The sequence below is a fragment of the Platalea leucorodia genome, assembly GCF_965183815.1.
Source record: "Platalea leucorodia genome assembly, chromosome: 13".
Classification (NCBI taxonomy): domain Eukaryota; kingdom Metazoa; phylum Chordata; class Aves; order Pelecaniformes; family Threskiornithidae; genus Platalea; species Platalea leucorodia.
The window spans coordinates 1,876,787-1,896,420 of record NC_138835.1 but is presented as its reverse complement, the minus strand read 5'-3'; the positions used below and the strand labels follow the sequence as shown (position 1 = coordinate 1,896,420).

The 19,634-nt window shown below is 57.1% G+C and overlaps 2 protein-coding genes across 4 annotated transcripts in view; both read left to right on the top strand.

Annotated features, from left to right (window-relative positions):
* Positions 1-1,235: 1,235 nt before the first annotated feature.
* TP53RK (TP53 regulating kinase) lies at positions 1,236-9,166 on the top strand (the record flags this gene model as incomplete). 3 transcript variants are annotated; one of them, XM_082325576.1, is made up of 4 exons in its annotated part: positions 1,236-1,683; positions 2,215-3,626; positions 4,599-4,890; positions 9,112-9,166. In XM_082325576.1, the coding sequence occupies 2 exons, from the start codon at positions 1,236-1,238 to the stop codon at positions 2,691-2,693; spliced, it is 927 nt and encodes a 308-aa protein (XP_082181702.1). In that variant the 3' UTR covers positions 2,694-3,626; positions 4,599-4,890; positions 9,112-9,166. The 3 variants fall into 3 exon arrangements, with proteins under 3 accessions (XP_082181702.1, XP_082181703.1, XP_082181701.1); XM_082325577.1 differs by lacking the exon at positions 9,112-9,166 and adding an exon at positions 4,949-6,291 and having other exon boundaries at positions 4,599-4,832; XM_082325575.1 differs by lacking the exon at positions 9,112-9,166 and having other exon boundaries at positions 4,599-6,291.
* A 339-nt stretch (positions 9,167-9,505) lies between these two features.
* Positions 9,506-19,634, top strand: part of SLC13A3 (solute carrier family 13 member 3) — a gene marked incomplete at both ends in the record, with an annotated part of 28,040 nt that continues 17,911 nt past the window's right edge. Inside the window, one exon of the mRNA XM_082325574.1 lies at positions 9,506-9,616. Within this exon, the coding sequence (XP_082181700.1) occupies positions 9,506-9,616 (111 nt within the window). The remainder of the gene's footprint in view (positions 9,617-19,634) is intronic.

The window sequence follows — 19,634 nt, the reverse complement described above, 5'->3', positions numbered from 1 at the left end:
CTCCAGCAAAGGCTTTTGGCACATGAAGAGCCAAGAGCCAGTGGTGGAGATGATGTCCTGGTGGTGGAGTCCCAGTGGTGAACTCCTGGTGGTGGATCATCCTGGTGGTGATGTACTGGTGGTGATGTCTTGGCGGTGGAGTCCCAGTGGTGAACTCCTGGTGGTGGATCATTCTGGTGGTGATGTTCTGGTAGTGGATCAACCTGGTGGTGATGCCCTGGTGGTGATGCCCTGGTGGTGGATCAGCCTGGTGGTGGATCAGCCTGGTGGTGATGCCCCGGTGGTGATGTCCTGGTGGTGGATCAGCCTGGTGGTGATGTCCTGGTGGTGGATCAACCTGGTGGTGATGCCCTGGTGGTGGATCAGCCTGGTGGTGGATCAGCCTGGTGGTGATGCCCCGGTGGTCATGTCCTGGTGGTGGATCAGCCTGGTGGTGGATCAGCCTGGTGGTGATGCCCCAGTGGTGATGTCCTGGTGGTGGATCAGCCTGGTGGTGATGTCCTGGTGGTGGATCAACCTGGTGGTGATGCCCTGGTGGTGGATCAGCCTGGTGGTGGATCAGCCTGGTGGTGATGCCCCGGTGGTGATGTCCTGGTGGTGGATCAGCCTGGTGGTGATGTCCTGGTGGTGGATCAACCTGGTGGTGATGCCCTGGTGCTTGATGCCCTGGTGGTGGATCAGCCTGGTGGTGGACCATCCTGGTGGTGATGCCCCGGTGGCGATGTCCTGGTGGTGGAGTCCCAGTGGTGAACTCCTGGTGGTGGACCATCCTGGTGGCAATGCCCCGGTTGTGGTGTCCCAGGGGTGATACCCTGGCAGACGGCTCTGAGGCGGTGCTGGGAGCACCGCGGGCAGACCCTGCTTGCCGCCTTGGGAGGGTGCCCATCCAGCAGTCGCGGGTCTCGCTCTTGCACTGGCGGAAGCACAGGACAACGCCCCGGCTCAGGCACGAGTCCTACCGTCCTGCAGCTACTCAGTGCCCCCAGCACGGCAGGGGTAGGCAGAGCGCAGCAGGACTTATGGGGAGCAGCACAAGGAGGGGTTTGGGGAGAAGAAGAGGGCGGTGGCGCACAGCGCGCTATAGCGAGGGCGCCGGGGAGCGGTAAAGCGGGGGGGGGGGGGGGGGGGGCGGAGCTTGCCGCGTTCGTCGGTTTCCGGCCGGGGCCGCCGGAGATTCCCGAAGGGGGGGGGGAGGGGGGGCACGCGCGTGCGCTGTGCGGCGGCGGGGCCCTGGGATGGCGGCGGCCGAGGCTGAGGCGGGCGGCCTGCGCTGCGGCGTGGCCGCGGCCGGGCCCGCGGGCCCTGCGGCGGGGGGGCCGGGGCCCCTGGGCCCTGCGGCGGGGGGGCCGGGGCCCCTGGGCCCTGCGGCGGGGGGGCCGGGGCCCGCGGGCCCTGCGGCGGGGGGGCCGGGGCCCCCGGGCCCTGCGACGGGCGAGCCCGAGGCCGAGGCGGGCGCCGCGGGCCCTGTGGTGGCCGAGGCGCCGCCGCCGCCGCCGCTGCCGGGGCTGCGGCTGGTGCAGCAGGGCGCCGAGGCCCACGTTTACCGGGGGCTCTTCCTCGGGCGGGCGGCGGTGGCCAAGCTGCGCATCCCGAAGCGGTACCGGCACCCGGCGCTGGAGGAGCGGCTGAGCCGGCGGCGGACGGCGCAGGAGGCGCGGTCGCTGCTGCGGTGCCGGCGGGCAGGTGGGGCCCGGGGGCGGCGGGGCCGGGCCGGGCGGCCGAGGCCGGGCTGCCCCGACGGGACGGGGACCCCTGGGCGCCGGCTGCCTCCGTGGTCACCGGCACCCCGCGTCCCGCAGGGCGAATTACAGGCACTCGGCGGCCTCCCAGCCTCATCCCCAGGGGTGCAGGCGGTTTCTTCTCATCCTGGGGCGGCCCACGCTGCTTTTCCAGAGTGCCCCTCTAAAACGCAGGCTGTCCTCAGCCAGAAAGCCCCTGCGCGCCCCTTTTTCCCGGGGGTCTCGCCCCAGGAGGGGCCGAGCCTGTTCCCAGGCTCGGGCTGCCAGCTGGATTTTGGGCTGGAGGCTCGCGCAGCGTGGGCCGGAACCCGGGGGCTGGCGGGGGGAATTGCTAGATGTGGGTTATCAGTGGTGGGGGCTGATCTCAGCGAGCATTTCTGCTGCAGGCTTGTATCGGTCGTGTTTTGTTGTTAAAGTTGGAAAATCCTGTGAATTAACCGCTAGCATTTCATTTGTTCTTTTTTTTTTTAAACAGGGATTTCAGCTCCGGTGGTCTACTTCGTGGATTATGTCACCAACTCCATCTATCTTGAAGATATCGTAGACTCGATTACTGTTCAAGACCATATTAATTCTGTACAACAGAGTGGAAGCGATACCGGTAGCCTCCTTACCTTAGCGGAGAAGATGGGTGAGCTGTTAGCAAGAATGCACGATGAAGATCTTATACACGGGGATCTTACAACTGCCAACATCCTTCTGCGACCTCCCACAGAGAAGCTGGACTTGGTGCTGATAGACTTTGGACTCAGTTTTATTTCAGGGCTTCCGGAGGATAAAGGAGTGGATTTGTATGTTCTGGAAAAAGCCTTCCTCAGTACTCATCCGGATACTGAAACGATGTTTAAAGCTCTGCTGCAGGCCTATGCAGCCACATCTAAAAAATCCGGCCCTGTGATCAAAAGGCTGGATGAAGTGCGACTGAGGGGAAGGAAGAGATCCATGATTGGGTAGGAGGGAGCGGGCTTAGGGATGGAGAAACCTTGCGACTTAGGTTCTGCAGACATGGCTATTTATACTTCCAGTTGGTTTTATTTCGCAGATTGCTATTTTGATAACTGTCTTCAAATAAATACGTTTGAATGAGTTTAAGTGTCATAAAGTAACCAAAGTAATTGTGAGATGGGAGCGCAGATGAGAGAGAAACAGCTAAAGGTCACTTTTTTCCTAAATTTTAAATATTTCATCTAAAAAGTACCTTACAGCGTCACTCCACTCGCCTTCTTGGCGTGGTTAGAATCGTACCGCGTACTCTTTCTCGGCCCGTGGATTCGTGGGTGGTAGGAGGGGCCTGGGGATACCAAAGCACCTACAAAAGGTAATTAAGAGAAACAAATGTGCTGTTTTTCCCAGAAAACTACAACAAAGCGTTTAAATCCATTATGAATGGCTCTAAACATCCTGAAAAATCTTTAGGCGGACTGAATTCCAGGTCACGGGCAGTGCTGAAACGGAGCGCTACACACCAGACAGGTTCATTTTCTTCCAGTAGCAATTTTGGCTTTTTTAACTTTCAGCCGATAGCGTTACCTTAAGCAAATCTAAAAATTGGTCATCAAGAACAGTTTTCTGCTGAGAAACTTCCGCTTTGAGCGAGAAGTCTGCTGTAAATTTCTGGTTTTTGGAGCTTTTGAAGAGGGACTGCTGGTATGGTGATGGCTCAGCTGGCAGAGGCAGGCAGTAGCACTTGTTTTTGGTAACGTCGTCTCTGTTTTCCTTGATTTGCTGGATGACTCTGTCCGTGGCGTCCAGGGAAGGTGGCCCAGAGGAAGGGCTCACGAGCCCCGCAGTAGGTGGGTTAGAAGATGATCGGCTCGCTGCGTTGTGAACAGGACGGGACGCGAGCTGCGCGCTGCGTGAGCGCGTCGGCTTTGTCGTTTACTTCAGGTAATGGTTTAAAAGGAACGGCGGGCTCCTGCCGGAGCGATGGCGGTGCCGGGCGGCCTCCGGCCGTGCCCTCCTCACAATGCTGGGGCGAAGGAGGGAGCCGAGCCGGGGAGCCCCTTCCGCACCTTCCTCGCCTCTCGGCAGCCCGGGCCTGCGCCCCTTCCAGGCGGCTCCTTCCGTCCCGAGGGGAAAAAGCGGCTGTGAGGAGCGGGGCCGGGGCCCGGGGCCGCTGCGGGAGCCGGGGCCGCTGCGGGAGCCGGGGCCGCGGTGGGCGCGGGCGGGCGGCGCCGACAACCACAAAGCGCTGCCCGCTGGAGCCTCAATTCCGCGCGGTGGCGCCGCGGCAGCGCTGCCGCCCCGCAGCAGCGAGGTTACGAGTTCGAGGCCGCGCAAGTGTCCTAGCGCTGCGGGCTGGCCGTGCCCGGCGCGCATTCACCTCTTGCCAGAGGAGCCGCCTGGGCGAGTGCCCGGCCCCGGCGTGGGGCCCCGGGTTCCACCGCCCAGCCACAGCACCCCCAGCATCCTGGGGTGCGCTTTATTTTCTGTTTTTAACTGCTGGGGCGCCCCAGCCGTGCTCACCGTGCCTGGAGCACGCCGCAGCCCGGGCCGGGGGCAAGAAGAAGGAGCCGTGTTTCCACGCAGGGAGCAGTGGGGCTTTAGGAGCTGCCGCACGCTCTCCTGCCTGCTTGAAGAGCGAATGCAACAGCCCCAGCGGCACACCGTCACTTAAAACGGTGCTGGCGGGGTGGGAGCAGGTGGATGGGAGCTGACGAGTCCCCTCACGAGGCCTGATCGGAGCCCCAAATCCCGGACCCGCTGGGGGAGGCCGCGCGCCTAACCTCCCCGCCTGCCATCCCCCATCTGTACAAACACCGCTCTTACCGTCTCCTGGTGATGCCAGGACCGAGTTCTGTTTGTAAAGCCCTTTGAAGAAGTCTGTTTCTAACTATCGTTATGTTTATTAAAATGCAGCTCTCCCCGTGGGACCGCCGGGTACAAACAAAGCTGATCGACTGCAAGTTTTTACGGCCGGCGCGGTGCTGTGAGATGAAGGCCCGCAGCGGAGCTGGGGTCGGCAGCCTGCGGCGAGGCCGGCCCTCCCGCGGCGCCGGTGCGTGGGACTGGCCTTCTGGCAGGGGCTCCTGCCTCGGCCTCCGCCGAAATCCGCGCTGTGGTGCTGCGCCAGAACAAAGCAGAGCGTTGCTGGTAACGAAAAGCAAAATGTTTTGCTTGTTCCCGGCGTGATAAACCTCCTCCTCGTTATGTAAGTGTTACTTTTTGCACATCTGCGTTACGGCTTGTTGATCTTTCCTCCCCATCAGCCTGGTGTGTCTCCGTGGATTGCCGTAGTGAAGGCTGAGCTGTCGCTGTTTGAGGGTGGAAAAATCACAGGGGGTGCGTGCCCAGCCGCGAGGACGCTCTGGACCTGCGAAGTTTCCACCCCGCGGCTCGCAGCCTCGGCTCTGTCCCCGGTCGTGCCCGTGGCAGCAGCGCCTTGGATGGGCACCACCGATTCCCCGGATGGCTCGCAAGGCGGGTGGCGTTCCCAGGCTTGGTCCGGCTGAGGAGGCTGTGGCTGTGGCAGCCTTCAGTGCATCTGCCTGGTCATGAGCAACACCGAATTCTTATTATTCTTCATAAAATTTGCATTATTAGTACTCAGGCTTTACGTCCAGCCTGCATGCATTCACGTCAGCCAAATAAGACTCCTGTTTGCTTTCTTTTTTTACATCGATCATTTATCTGCTGCAAACACAGTTTCAAGCCACCAATGTTCTGTCAGAGTTTGGTCTGACTTTGTAAAAATTCCTCGCAACCCCGTTTGGCTCGTTCGAGTTGAAAAGGAAAAACCAATAAAATAAAAACTGCTCTTTTAAGTGAAATTGAAACAATAATCTTTGGAAAGAGGACAATGATCTTTTAGGCTGGAAACCCAAACTTCTTTTTAACTCAGAACGACTGTCTGTCTGGTTTTGTATGTCCACCGCTGGCCAAAGCAGCACGGGCCCGGGCACCGAGGACGGTCACAGCTCCGTGTGACAGCGGGAGGAGCGCGCTGTCCTGCCCGGGCCGTCATTACCCAGAGGGGCTGTTCCCACCGCCCCAAGGGCTGCGTTGGCCTTCACCCCCCCAAAACCCTCCCGCTGCCTCCCGGGGGGCACCCGCAGGCGGTGGGGATGCGAAGGGTGATGGCTTATCTTGCACCCAGCCGCTGGGGGTCTCTCTGCCACCACCGCCAGCACGGGAAAAATCGCTATATTTAGGAAAAACGTTCTTTCAACAGCAAATATTTCTAACTGTGTGCTGTCGATCACTCTGGGTCTTTCGACTGCTCGAATCTTCCCGCTTTTCAGACCGAATCCTTGTCTCGGGGGAGCAGCTCCAGGGCTGCCAGGAGCAGCTTCATTTCCAGGCTTCCCGGCACCTCGCTCCGCAGCCGGTATCACCCGCCGTGCCACCAACACGAGCTGCGGCAAGAGGAATAAAAGGAAACGGAGGAGTTTCATCAGCAGAATTTGCAGCCTCAGGATTTCAGAGGGAATCGCTGGTTATTGGTGGGGTTGCCTTTTTTATTTTAGCGGCTGACCAGCATCAGTGATTTCTCTCGTGGGAGTGGGGAGCCAGCTGCGAGCTCGGGGTTGCCAGCCTGACTTTAGTTTGCGGTAATAAGGACAAGTTCTGGTTTGCCCACTGATGCCGTAAGCGCGGAACTAAAATAAGGGGATTTTTGGAGATAGATGTGAGTTGCAGACCTGAAGGAGCACTAAGAGGAAAAACAGACGTGAAAGAAAACGCGTACAAGTGTGGCAAGAAACAGGACTGAAAACGCAGTTGCATACCCTGGGTACGCCGATACCGTGACTTTTGGACAGTGGCTGCTCCGTGCTGGCAGTTGCTGTGTGTGTGTGTAAAAACTGTGCGTACAAGCTACACGGTGTGGATTTTTCAAGTGAACTTTTTTTAGTCTAGGCCTTGATGTCTGCAGGAAATGGATATTTTCCAGTTTTGCAAGATGCAAAACACCGATAACCTTTTGCAACCCTCCTCTCCCGTCAGTGCTGATAGGAAACCAAGGTAGTGCCATAAAAGCATAAAAGCTCGTTTGTAACCCAGAGTTCACGATGTGAGGGTCACTACAGATAAATAAAGCCTCTCCCTGGCCCAAGAGCAAGCTCTGTCCCACAGCGGTCCCTTTGGGCGCTACGCAGCACCTCTTTCTTTTGCAATAAGCTAAACTGTAAGTAACGGAGAGTAATGGCCCGGGAGCGGAGCGAGGTCCGGTCCCAGCGACGGCCAGGGAGCACAGGGAGGGCCCGGCGAGGGCAGCTGCGGCTGCTGCCGGCGCTGGAAATGGGGTTGGTAGAGACAGAGTTTGCAGGGAAACCAATTAATTGCACGTTAATTCCCAGCTGAAGTCCTGGAAGGCCGAGTGAGCCAGCATGTCGTCCCCGCACAAGGCGCTGGGCTGGGAAGCGCGGGCGGCTGAGCCCAGCGTCGGGGCCGGGTGGGCGCGGAGAAGGGGCCGCCCAGGCAGGGACATGGCTCACGGCTCGGAGGGGAACGCGCTCCCGGTCCCCTCGCCCTCCGCGCTGGCAGAGGTCTGTCTTCCCAAGAGAAAGAACAGACTGTGGCACTGACGGCTTATTACTCTTTTGAAGCTTTTTTTAATTTGCAAGGTCCATTTTGAGAGAGAAAACTTTGTGGAGCTCCTTTGGTCCAGCGCGTGGCACACACTCGTACACCTGCACCCAGTCTGGCTGATGGGTATACTGGGTAAGCTGAACCTGTTTTAAGCAGTTGCCTTGTTTTGGTGGCCTGAATTTTGCTTTCGGGTCCTCAGCCATCCATCTGCCCGTCCTCTCCATCACGCACCGCTACCCGAGCGACACAGCCGCTTGTGCCGCCGTAGCCCGCCGTGGCGGCGTTAAAGCAGCACAGGAATCTCCTACTCGTATTTTTTAGCATGATAACTTTTTATTCAAGTTGTTGAGCAGTTAAAGAAAAGCAAGCTAAAAATCCCCGTAGCTTTCTCTCGGCCAGCGCTGTGCTTTCTGTTGGGCCCCAAGAGAAGGCGCGTTGGCCGGCGGGGCCGGGCAGCCGCGGGGCCGGGCGCCAGGCGGATGCCGGATCCTCGCTTTGCCAGCGGCCCCCGGCAGTGCCCGCCAAAAGCTTTTGTGTCCGTTCCCCTATTTGAAAAGAGCCGCGGTGGCGATGCCGTCACCCTTTAGCCCCTGCCCGGGCTGGCTCCGGGGATGAACTGATTTGTTACTATTTGTGCAAAATTATATATATGCCGTTAAGGACAGGGAGGGGAACGGAGGAGGTGGATCCACAGCCGGAGCAGAGCCCGTTCAGACGGGGCGATGCTCCTGTCTCCAACGCTGACGGTGTCCCCGTGCTCTTCCTCTCTAATTTCTCGTTCCCTCTGTGCCAGTGATTCATGGGTTTTATACGCTGGAGAGAGCTTTCCTCAGCGGGGGCTGCTTTTTCAGCCGACGCATTTGACTCCAACTTCTTTGATGTGACCTGCCTGGAGGCAGTAATTCTCCAGAGAGCTGATTAATTGTGAAAAGGGAAAGGTTTCTCCGCTGAACATGATTTTTATACATCTTTCATGCATATGAGGTCAACTCACCCAGGTTTTGAACGTGTTTTAAAGCACTCCGAGGATGCTGGTGAAGTACCAAGTCAGGGTTATTTTGCTTTCCCTTTTTTCTCCTCGCTACTCAGCTTCATTTAGCTTCCAGTCGCGAGAATCCAGGCGATGCAAAAAGCAGAGAGAAAATCCGGCTCCCTTGACTTTGATCTCTTGCTCAAGTCGATAGCGCATCAGCTCTGCCTCCCGGGACGCGCGCCGCTCGCCCCGGCCCCCGCCGCCGGCCGGGACCGCGGCCCCCGCAGCGCACGCTGCCGTTTCCCTTCTCCGGGGAAGGGGAGCCCGTCCGGCCCCACGTACTCTCCCGTTTTCTTTCTGACGCCCCCGATGCAGGGCAGAGCTGGCTGGAAAATCTGAGTTAGAACTGGGCAGCGTTTGTGCTTTGCCGCATGATGGAAGCATCCTTACCCGCGCGGGTCCGGCGCGGTGACGGCAAGGCCAGCCAGGGCATAGTCAGACGCTGCTCGCTCCCTTGCTGGAGCTCACGCTTGCGCGAGCCAAGACTTTACCTCCTGCTTTTCCAGTGTTTCCCATGGCTCTATCCCGCTCCGCACCGCTGGCCTTTTGTGTGGTTGCGTTCACTTATTTTTAACGAAAAACGAAGTGTTTCACACGGCATTGCAAACAAGTTGTCAGGCCTCAGAGTCACGGGTTAAGCTGAGCTGTCAAAAGCAGTCGCAGCTCCCTGTTTCTCGTGCTTTTGGGTTGTTCGTGGTGTGCATTTGGGTACCGTCTCTGTCCGCGGAGGGGAAATGTTTGAGAACTAAACCAGGTATTTCACCTCCTGTTTTTTCCTAGCGGTCACTCGTACTATTTCTTTACGTTCAGGCGTACGGGGCCCGCGCTATTCGCACCACCAGACGCTATTTTACGGCCTGCGGCGTGCAGGCGGTCAAACCCCAGCGGCTCGCCTGCTGCCCGCCGTTCCGGCCCCGCCGTTCGAAGCCTCGCCGCCGCCGAAGCCCCTTCGACTGCTGAGGGTGCGCGGCCAAAGCTGCGGGAAAACGGTGAGATGCGGGGCGGGGGGCGGTATGGGGGCGGTACGGGCGGTATAGGGGGGCAAAGGGCCGTCGGGCGGGGCGGTATAGCGGGGCGGGGCGGTATAGCGGGGCGGGGCGGTAGAGCGGGGCGGGGCCCGGCCCCTCCCGGCGGGCGGGGCGGCCGCGCCGGGCTCCCGCGGGATAAAGCGGGGGGGCGGCGGCCGCGGTATAGCGGGGGCGGGATGGCGGCGGCGGGGGCGCTGGTGAAGAAGGTGTGGAGCGTCCGGCGGTTCGTGGTGCTGCTGGGCGCCCCGCTGGCCCTGGTGCCGGTGCTGCTCAGCCTGCCCGCCAAGGTACCGCGCCGGGGCGACCGGCGGCTGCGGGGCGGCGGCGTGGGGACACCGGGGGGGGGGGGCAGGGGGCACCGGTGCGGAGCAGGGACAGGGATGGGGGGCAGGGGACACCGGTGCGGAGCAGGGACAGGGATGGGGGGCAGGGGACACCGGGGGTGCAGGGAGCAGGGGCAGGGATGGGGGGCAGGGGACACCGGGGGTGCAGGGAGCAGGGACAGGGATGGGGGGGCAGGGGACACCGGTGCGGAGCAGGGACAGGGATGGGGGGGCAGGGGACACCGGTGCGGAGCAGGGACAGGGATGGGGGGGCAGGGGACACCGGGGGTGCAGGGAGCAGGGGCAGGGATGGGGGGCAGGGGACACCGGGGGTGCAGGGAGCAGGGACAGGGATGGGGGGGCAGGGGACACCGGTGCGGAGCAGGGACAGGGATGGGGGGGCAGGGGACACCGGTGCGGAGCAGGGACAGGGATGGGGGGGCAGGGGACACCGGTGCGGAGCAGGGACAGGGATGGGGGGACACCGGTGGGCAGCAGGGACAGGGATGGGGTGGGGGGGCACCAGCCGGGGCCGTGGAGCCGCAGCGCAGACTGGGTCCCTCGCCCAGCGGGTGTAGGGCGTGAGCGCGAACTGGGGACGCTGGCCCAGGGCATGGCCCCAGCGTGTGGGCCAGCGTTACAGGCTGGGGGCACGGCCCGGTGCCCTCTCCCACCCTGCTCCTCCTCTCCTGCCTCAGCCCCAGCAGCATTTGGCCCTCACGGGGGTCACCCCGCGGAGGGAGGGGGCTGCCACCGCTCATCGCCCATCTGCAGCCACCTGAGAGTATGAATGGAGCGGGCAGCCTGGCGCTATTTTCAGTCCACGCTGTCTATCCCTTCTTCCCCCTAAAAAGTTGAAATAACCCCAGCCAGCAGGAGCAGGGCAGGGATGGTGCCCCTGTGCTGGGCACTGGTGAGGCCGCCCCTCGAGTGCTGTGCTCAGCGCGGGGCCCCGCACCCCAAGGCGGCCATGGAGGGGCTGGAGCGTGGCCAGAGCAGGGCAGCGAGGCTGGGGCAGGGGCTGGAGCACAAGGCTGGGGAGGAGCGGCTGGGGGAGCTGGGGGGGCTCAGCCTGGAGAAGAGGAGGCTGAGGGGAGCCCTCATCGCTCTCCGCAACGGCCTGAAAGGAGGCTGGAGCCGGGGGGGTCGGTCTCTGCTCCCCAGGAACAAGCGCTGGGACGAGAGGGAACGGCCTCAAGCTGCGCCAGGGCAGGGTTGGGTTGGGTATTAGGAAAACTTCTTCCCCCAAAGGGCTGTCAGGGCCTGGCCCAGGCTGCCCAGGGCAGGGGCTGAGTCCCCATCCCTGGGGGGATTCAAAAAATGTGTGGACATGGTGCTCAAGGGCATGGTTTAGAGGGGGACCAGGCAGTGAGGTTAACAGGTTGGACTCGATGATCTCAGAGGTCCTTTCCAAGCTTAACGATTCTATGAACTGTATTGATGTTGTCACTGGGAGGTGTGAGGAACCTGGGCTTCAGAATCAGCTCAAACTAAGCGGCGCGAACTTCTCGCTGATACCTAGCTGCCTTATTGTAGTTTTCATCAGTAGCTGGGGAAACTGAGGCAAAGCGGGTCCACAGCCGGCATCACCCAGCGAGGTGCTGGCAGAGCTGGGGTGGAGGAAGGCACCCGAGGCTCTGAGGCTGCCCGGCGTTGCCGTCCCATCCCCTTCGCCGTGGGAGTCGCACCAGGCGCCGTGTCGGCAGGGAGAGAGGGATGCTGCGGGGCGGCAGGTGGCCCTGCGGCGGGGCTCGCGCTGCGGGGCGGCAGGTGGCCCTGCGGCGGGGCTCGCGCTGCGGGGCGGCAGGTGGCCCTGCGGCGGGGCTCGCGCTGCGGGGCGGCAGGTGGCCCTGCGGCGGGGCTCGCGCTGCGGGGCGGCAGGTGGCCCTGCGGCGGGGCTGGGAAATGCGGGGCAGCCGCCTGCGCTGCTGCGGGCGGTTCCCGGGGGGGACCTTTGGTGCTGAATCCGACGAGGCTTTGCGAGTAAGATCTTTGTGTTATTATAGTGGTGGAAAAACTGTTCTGCTGGTAAGGTTTGGGCTTGGGCATGTGTGTTAGGCTGCACGTTAAGCAATCCGTGGCAAAATTTTGGAGAGTGGAGGATTTTTGCAGCTGGCCGACGTGCGCAGCTCTGGCGGACCAGGAGGTCCGAGCCCTGGGTGGAAATCCACGGGGCAGTGAAGTCACGGGGGAATTTTGTGCCATTGACTTGGGGATGGGCAGTATTTCACTCTTACATTCTGACTCAGATCCATTTGAGAATGACTTTGTTTACGTCTGAAAATAAGCGATGTTTATATTTAGTGATTATAGAATGATTCAGATGCCGTAAGGAGATGAAGGTGGCGTTTACTTCTGCCTGTATCATGCTTGTCAGGTGAAACCTTTACGCTCAAGGTAGCAAAACAAATCTCCCAAATAATAATAATAAAAAAAAAAAATAGAATGACCATTGCTTTATTTAATGACACCATATGTTAAATGAGAAAATTCTTTGGATTTAATCTCCCTTTTTTCTATTTTGCATTATTGGGTTCTTAGGGGGAATATGCTAAGTGTTCGCCTCAAAGAGGGGAAAGCACACTGCACAACAGGTACTTAATTCCTTTGCAGATTCGTAAGTAGATAATTATATTTGTACATCCATTTACGGTAGCTGGACAAGTGACTTCAATGATAGTTAATAGTATCGTGTTTAACTTTGGCACCTGTGAAATCCTGAGGTATGGCTGGAGGGAGGAGACGCCCCGTGCGCTCAGGACGAGCTTGTGCCTCAACTGCGCGGTGCTTAACTGTGAGAATAAATCAGAGATGAACCCGGCGCTGCGCTGCAGGAAAGCCTTCGGTCCAGATGCTCTAGGTACTGGTAGAAGCGTACAGTGTTCCACAGGCTGTGTGAAGATTTGGGTGTTCAGGAAAGGGTTTCTCCACATGTACAGAAGGAAAAAAAAAAAGCCTCTGCTGGTGTAATGGTGCTGTTCACGCCGGTTCCCTTGCAGCGTGCTGGTAGCGTGCTGCTGGGTGCGACCCTCGGAGGACCTCATGCATGGTCCAGTTTGGTCAATGCTGTTTTATTGAAGAAAAACTGGTGCTGGGAAAGTGGAAGCGTTTGCAGCCGAGCGTGTGAAGAAGCAGCGGGGCAGCTGTGCGCGGGGAAGGAGAGGCCCTGCAGAGCTGCCGGGCCCGCTCGCCGTAGCGATCTGCTCTTCATTTTCCGTGGGTGCTAAATGCATTACGGTCGGTAGCAGCGAGGCTGGCCGGTACCTGCGCTGGTCGCTGGCAAACCCCTGATGCTGGCGTGGCTGTTAACCATGCAACGTTTCAAGCAAGCCCGACTGCAGCTTTGCCGTGCTCTCCCCGAGTCTGGCATAGGGGCGACCCTGCAGCTGTGAGCTACCGTACCAAATCGTATCTGCTCGTGTTCAGGGGTCAAGTGATTCATCTACGGTTTCAACACAGAATTGTCCCTCACTTGTTCAGCAAGAAAGGAAGCTTGCTGTTGCATCAACAGGGGATTAAGTTCTGACGTCTGGAGCTTGCTTGAACCGCCTTCCGCAGCCCGAGCCGCAGGGGGCTGCAGGAGAGGAAGGGAACAGGTTACGCTTTTAACCACGGTGTAAAAACACCGAGGGGGGAACCGGCGAAGGCTCAGCAGGCGGCGGAGTTCGGAAGCCATCCTGGCGCGTGATGGAAAACGCGTGCCCTCAGCTGCACTGCCGGCGTCGGATGGCTTATCCTGACACGGGACTCGAGTCAGCCTCGCACTCTCCTGGGCAGCCAGGTCGCGAGAGCTGCTGCAGTGTTCAGCAAGCTCCGTCGCAGAAGGAATTCAACTGACTGGGCTGCTGCTGGTGTTACTGGGAGGCTGTCGCATGGAAAGCAGGCTGGGGCAGGAGGAGCTCCTGGGTGCGGTGCAGGCATTGCAGCAGCCTTGATGCTACTAAGTACTTGCACATCTGGAGCGTGGGAGGGTTGGATGGGCTGGAGAGCCCCGCGTCCCTGCTGGGATGCTCGGCGTGCTGCCCTGCAGGGTGTCAGGGAAGCTGGTAGGAGATGAGAAGCAGTGAGGCTCAGCCCTTGCTGGTCCCAGGATGAGGTTTCCCTTGTGTCTGACAGGCACCTCGGCAGTACTGTCCTGCTCTGGGGATGCTAAAATCTCTTCCCACATCACGTCAGCGTTTACCTTCTCTCCACTGGGATGCTCAGCCATTTTAATCTCCCAAGGAGCCATAAGGAGCCACCTGAGCTTTGGCTTCATGGGCAGTGTTTCACTTGGATCTGGAGATGAAGAAATCACAACCTAAAGTTGATAGAACAGAGAACCACAAATGGGATGTGGCTGCTTGGATTAGTGGGTGCTTCTGAGTGACACCCTGTGGTCTGGGTGCGATGGGTTTTCCAGCGAAACCTGTGCCTAGGTGACACCTCCCTGGAGACAAAATCCTTTGAGAAAAATCATCCGTCAAGTCTGGTCTTGCTTGTTGCTGGTGAACTCCAGCATCCCTATCTGCAAGCGCCTGTTAAGGCTCTCGTCAGCTGTCACCCTGCGGCGGTTCTTCTCCAGATCGCCGTGCGAGTCCCTTCGCAGAGGGACGGTGTCGGGGCTGGTGCTGACATTACATTGCTAGCCCTTGGTTTTTATTTGATGCCCTTTGTAGGTTGCAGTCGTGGAGAGGGAGGCTTGCATAAGTGGTTTTGTCTGCAATCTCCTTTCTCTTAAATAGAGAAATGAAATTTCTGCTTTGTGGGTCAGTTTGCTGAGACCTCGGGGTGTGCTCCCAAACCATGGCTGGAGCAGCGGCTTGGGTCCGTCACATAGCAGCAGAAGGCGATGCTCGGCGTGGAGCTGCTTCCCGGGACCCAGTTCTCCGCACAAGGGTCTGCGTTACCACCTGCAGCTCTGGTTGCTGCTGAAACGGCTGAATATCTGTCCCGTGAGTGGAGGTGCCTGCGACCCCGCTGCTCGGAGGGCTGTGAATGATTGCAGAGAGCTGGGGCAGGGCGGGAGGGGCTGGAGGAACCGTCCTGCTGGAAGGGGCACGGGGGCACTTTTAATGAGCTGTGCAAAGAGCTTGTTCCAACAGCTTCTAATGAACTCAATGTCTACAGCCTCTTGGCTTGGTAACAGCTGAGGCAGCCAAATCTGCTAAAAGGAGCTCTGAGCAGGCAAATGGGGCCCAATGCCCTCAGAAAACAGACTTGACTTCCTCAGTGGCCATAGAGCAATTGAAAATGAACTTGGACGCAGTGAGTCCTCCTGATTAGAACAAGGAGACTTTAAGAACTTCCAGAAGAAAAATGACATTGCTTGCGCTTGAAAGCAAAGAACGCGAAGCGTCTCCGAAGGCAGGCGTTGCGGGGAAGGGCGGTGGGGCAGACGGAGGCGAGCGGGGTGCTGGGAGCGGGGTGTCCCGGAGGCGGCGGGGAGCCCGATCCGGGGCTGGAGAGCGCGGCAGGAGCGCGGGCGGGCGAAGAGGTGGCAGTCAGGAGGGCAGCCTGGCAGGTGAGATAAGAGATTGGAGCCGGATTATACGTTTCATGCACAAAGTCCATCTGTTATGTACGTGCTTGGTGATTTTAGAAAAGGTGATGTAGACGTTCCAGCTTCACAAAACTGGAAGCGATGATCAGTTAAAATAGATGAGAGGAAGGACTTCGATGAGGAAAGAGGGGTGATAACTGGAAGCAGGGTGACACCATTTTACCACGTGCACTGTGAGCTTCAGTCTGGAGAGAGGTCGAGCCTGGCGAAGAGCGAGCTGGCCCAGAGAGGAAGCAAAAGCAGCAATACTTGGGGGAAAAGGGAAGTTGACAGGAGTCAATATTCATTGGAAGCTAAGAACCATAGAAAACATGAAAAGGGATGTGAAAGAATTGAGGCCGAAATCCCTGGGCAGGGCGCTGAGGGTGGCGAGCGCTGTTTCGAGCGTGTATCTGACCCAGGGTGTTCTGTTGCCAGATGGACAACGCAGAAAAAGCCATATTCAGTAAAGTGTTTTTGTTCTGTGCTCAGGAAAGTGCTCGTAGTACAGTCCTATATCATAAGATGTCTGGTAATGAAATATTTTTATTGTGACAGTAACTAAAGGGAAATTTAAAATACTTGCATCCAACCCTGGCTGCTTTAAAAACTACAGGTTTAGGCAACTTCCATACAAGAATTTTGTAAGAGCTGCCTGAGGAGTTTGTGAAGCAATAAACCAGGTGCATTTCTGCAAGCCCCGGAGTAGATGGGGATCGCTGGGGCCGCTGGCTGCGGGTCAGGCTGCTCTGGAGTCCCTCCTGGGAAGCAGATCCCAAAAAAGGGCTCGATGGCAATATGTAATTCGTTGAACATGGCTGCCAGACTGGCTGCCCACAGCCAAGAGGGTTAGCGTGATATTTGTGTCTATGGGCACGTGAAAGCTGAGCAAGAGCAGTGGGGATCTACCAGGCTGCTGTTTGCTGAGGTTGTGGCTTTCACCAGAACGTCCTTCCAGTCTGGCTTCCACAGCTCAGAAATGGCTTTGACAAATTGGAGAAGTTGCAGAACGAGAAAAGGACTGGAAAACAGGCCATGCGATGCAAGGCCGTGGGGGCTCAACCTAGTTCTGTCGAAGAATAAAAAGGCAAGGAGTTAACTTGATCGCTGCCTTGAAGGCGCATCCATCACAAGCAGAGTTTGGGTAAGGGTGGCCCAGGAGGAGCATGTAAGAAGATGCAGAGGATTGAAGCTGGCAGATTCAGAGTATCACAACATAATTTTAACAGTGAGGTTAATTAATCATAGGAACGGCTTACTAAACTTGTGGTGGGTTCACCATCACTGAAAACATTTCCTTTTTTTTCTAATCAAATATGGTGGATCTATCTTAAAACCAAAACCCAGCCCTGATGCTGAAATGGCGATTCAAAAGGAGAGCCCTGTTAACCTCCCACAGGGCGTCAGATCATCGCACTGTGCTGTTTTAGCTTCGCAGTCCGCAAACGATTGAAGATGTAGGATCCACTGCTGCCTCCAAGGGAAGGAGCGAGCCTCAGACCTCTGAGCCAGGGAGGGTTTTCTCCGAGATGCCCGTTTCATTTTTGTCATTCGTTTTCTGCGTGAGCTTGGTCAATTCGCCCACTCGCTCTGAGCTTCAGCCATCCCGTTTGTAAAACGGAGAAAATGATTCTGGGTTTCTGCCAACTACAAAATACTTCAAGAAGTTTAAATAGATGTGTTTAATAAGCTTTATGTCGTTTTAGCATAACTCCAGAGCAAAATATCTCCCTTGCAGCCCTTACAGCTTGTGCCCCTGTGTTACTGGCTGCTTTCTACCCACTCTGCAAATACCCCGTGGGAGCAAAACAACTCTGCTGGCAGGGAGGCTGGTAAACAGGGCTTGCTTTCTGTCCGGATTACAAAATGTTTGCAGGAGCTGGGTTAGTAGGAGTTGGATTCACATATCCGTCGCGTTGGAGAACAGGCGGTGGGACCGAGATGGCCAGCAGCACAGTCACAGCTGCAACGCGAGAACAGCTCGCGAGCGAGATGCTAAAAGCCACCGGTACCTTTTTGTGCTGAGTGGTTCTGAGTATCGCAGGTAGGCTGTTCCTTTGTGATGGTGGTGGGATAAAAGGGCTTGGAAAGCTTCAGTTCCAGCCAAAATGTCTCTCGGTATTGGGATCGAGGTCCTGGAGGAGCCCCGTCGCCTGTCTGCCACTCGTTTGCCTGGTCATAGGGGGGAAGGGGGACGGGGGGACCCTGTGTGGGGGTGGTGAGGCTGTGATGACCGTGTAACGTGGAAAGGTTGATGGAGAAAAACCAAAGCTTGGCAGAGCCTTTGGGAAAGGCTTCTTTGAGCACTGGGTCAGTCTGGTGGGGAGGCTGCGGGCACTGGGCTGCCCAGGAGCTGCCGGGGGCTGGTGGAGAACAAGGTCCAGCTGAAGCTCCCCATGTCCCCTTGCAGGTTGGCAGTGGGGACCGGTGGCTCGTGCATGCCCGCGTCTCGGTGCTACGCCTGGGCGAGCCGGTTCGCCTTATCTGACCCACGTTCCCTGCCAGCGCCTCCTTTCCCTGGGGCACCTCATCTGCCCTTCCAGGAGACCTCCTGCTCCCTCCAGCTCTCCTGCCCGCGGGAGGCTACCCCGTGGCTTGGCTTCTCTGCCGGCGCTCAGCCGGTCCCCCGGCGTGGAAAATCCCTGGTGCTTTCAGTGCAGTGAAGGCAGGGTCTGTGTCTGGAGGGGCACAGGTCGTTCCCAAGGCTCTTGAGCAACAGGAAGGAGAGCCGCTGTAGTCCAGAGCCACCGAGCACTTTCCTGGAAATCATTAAATGGTTATAAAATTAACCCAATCACAAGACCCATTTTAAAGTTCGTATGCGCTTCCATTTTTCCCCCTGAACTTTGATAGACATTTTTTTTTTGAAAAAAATAAAACCGAAGCTGCAGGGAGGCGAGAGAAGGAGGCGCCTGAGGGTGACACGGCGGAGGGACCGAAGGATAAAGCTCGCGTGGGGGTGATGGCGCCGCACGCAGCGGCGCGGGCCGCCGCGGCCGTCTCCCTCAAAGACCCTTCTTCTGACATTTGTTAGCATTTATTGTTTGCATACTAATCAAACTGGCTGGGCACCGGGAGCATTAATTAATTAACATTTGCAAGGTACCTTGAAACCAAAAGCCTTTTGATTTTCTTTAGAGTTTGGTTCAATTTTATTAATGGTTTTAATATTTTTTAGTCTGGGGAGTGCTTGCTTTGGATCTAAGTTACTCTGAAGTGGGCTTGTTCCTTTTTTGTTCCATGATTGTCCTATCTTAAGTGGAAAAATTGTCAAATATAGGTGCAATTTGTCCTCTTTTGGGGTAAAATAAGTTGGATAAACAACACTACAGCTTTCTTTTTAAAGTGGCGTGCTGTTGATCCACATAGGTTTCAAAACTTCAGGAAAACCCTCCATACGGTAGTTTTCTGCCCTGTTTCAGTTTTACGTCTTGGCTTTTGATCTTGCCATGAAGAGTAGTTATTAGATTCATGCTGTGTTTCAGTGCAATGTTTTCCAGAACATTTTCCATACACCAGAGAATAAATATCCCTTACTTTAATTAGTTTTCTAAGTCGTACTTCATCTGTTTCATCAAGTCAACTAAAGCCTTCGCTGATACGCTCCTACATCAAGGCATTGTTAAATATTTCCAGTTGCTCTACCCCTGCAAGAGGCAAAGTGTGTTTATTTTGAAGTTCGCTTTGGTGCAGCTTTCCTTGCAGAAAACTGAAGAATATTTTGTGACTGGGAGAAAAAAATTATTTATACGGCCTTGAGAGATCAAATGGAAAAGGGCTTAATGAGCGCAAGCTATTTCTTTGCTGTAGAAAAAGAGCCAGAGTAAAGAGAAATTATCAGTTGCCACGGGAATGAACTCGCTAATCTAGTGTGCGAACATTTTAAAACATGATTCTTTATTTTTGCAAAATTTAGCGCTGGTCCTGTTGCTTCGGAGGAAGCGAAGCCGTGGGGAGCTCCGGGGGGCTGCCGGGTGCCAGGGCTGAGCCCTGGGAGCGTGAAGGGTTTATCACAGCATCTCGTACGTCGTTTTACTGGGATCCGAAATCAGGACTGCAGATCGTCTTGAAATCCAGATCCTGGGGACCTCACACAAAGTGGTGGCTTCTCTGTAATTAATGTATTAAAAAAAACCAAAGCAGATCGCTGCCCGTTCTGCAATGCTCCTGTCTCCACGTGCACGGAAGCACTGGAGCTTTACGAGCAGAACTGCGAAGCTTCAGCGCTGAAAGCAAATTCAGAAATTCTGTCACTCTTGCTGCTTTTCAAACACTCGCTACAGATGTATTGAACGATAAATCCATATTGGTTTCACTTCGCTCGGCTTTATGAGCCCAGCAGGGCGCCAGGGTAGACTCTGCCCTTTGGCTTTCTCAGTAACCGTGGTCATTTTTTACCCTCGGTTTGTGGGTGTGTTGCTGGGCTGGCGTCTGCTCTGGGAGCTCGGGGACGACCGCATC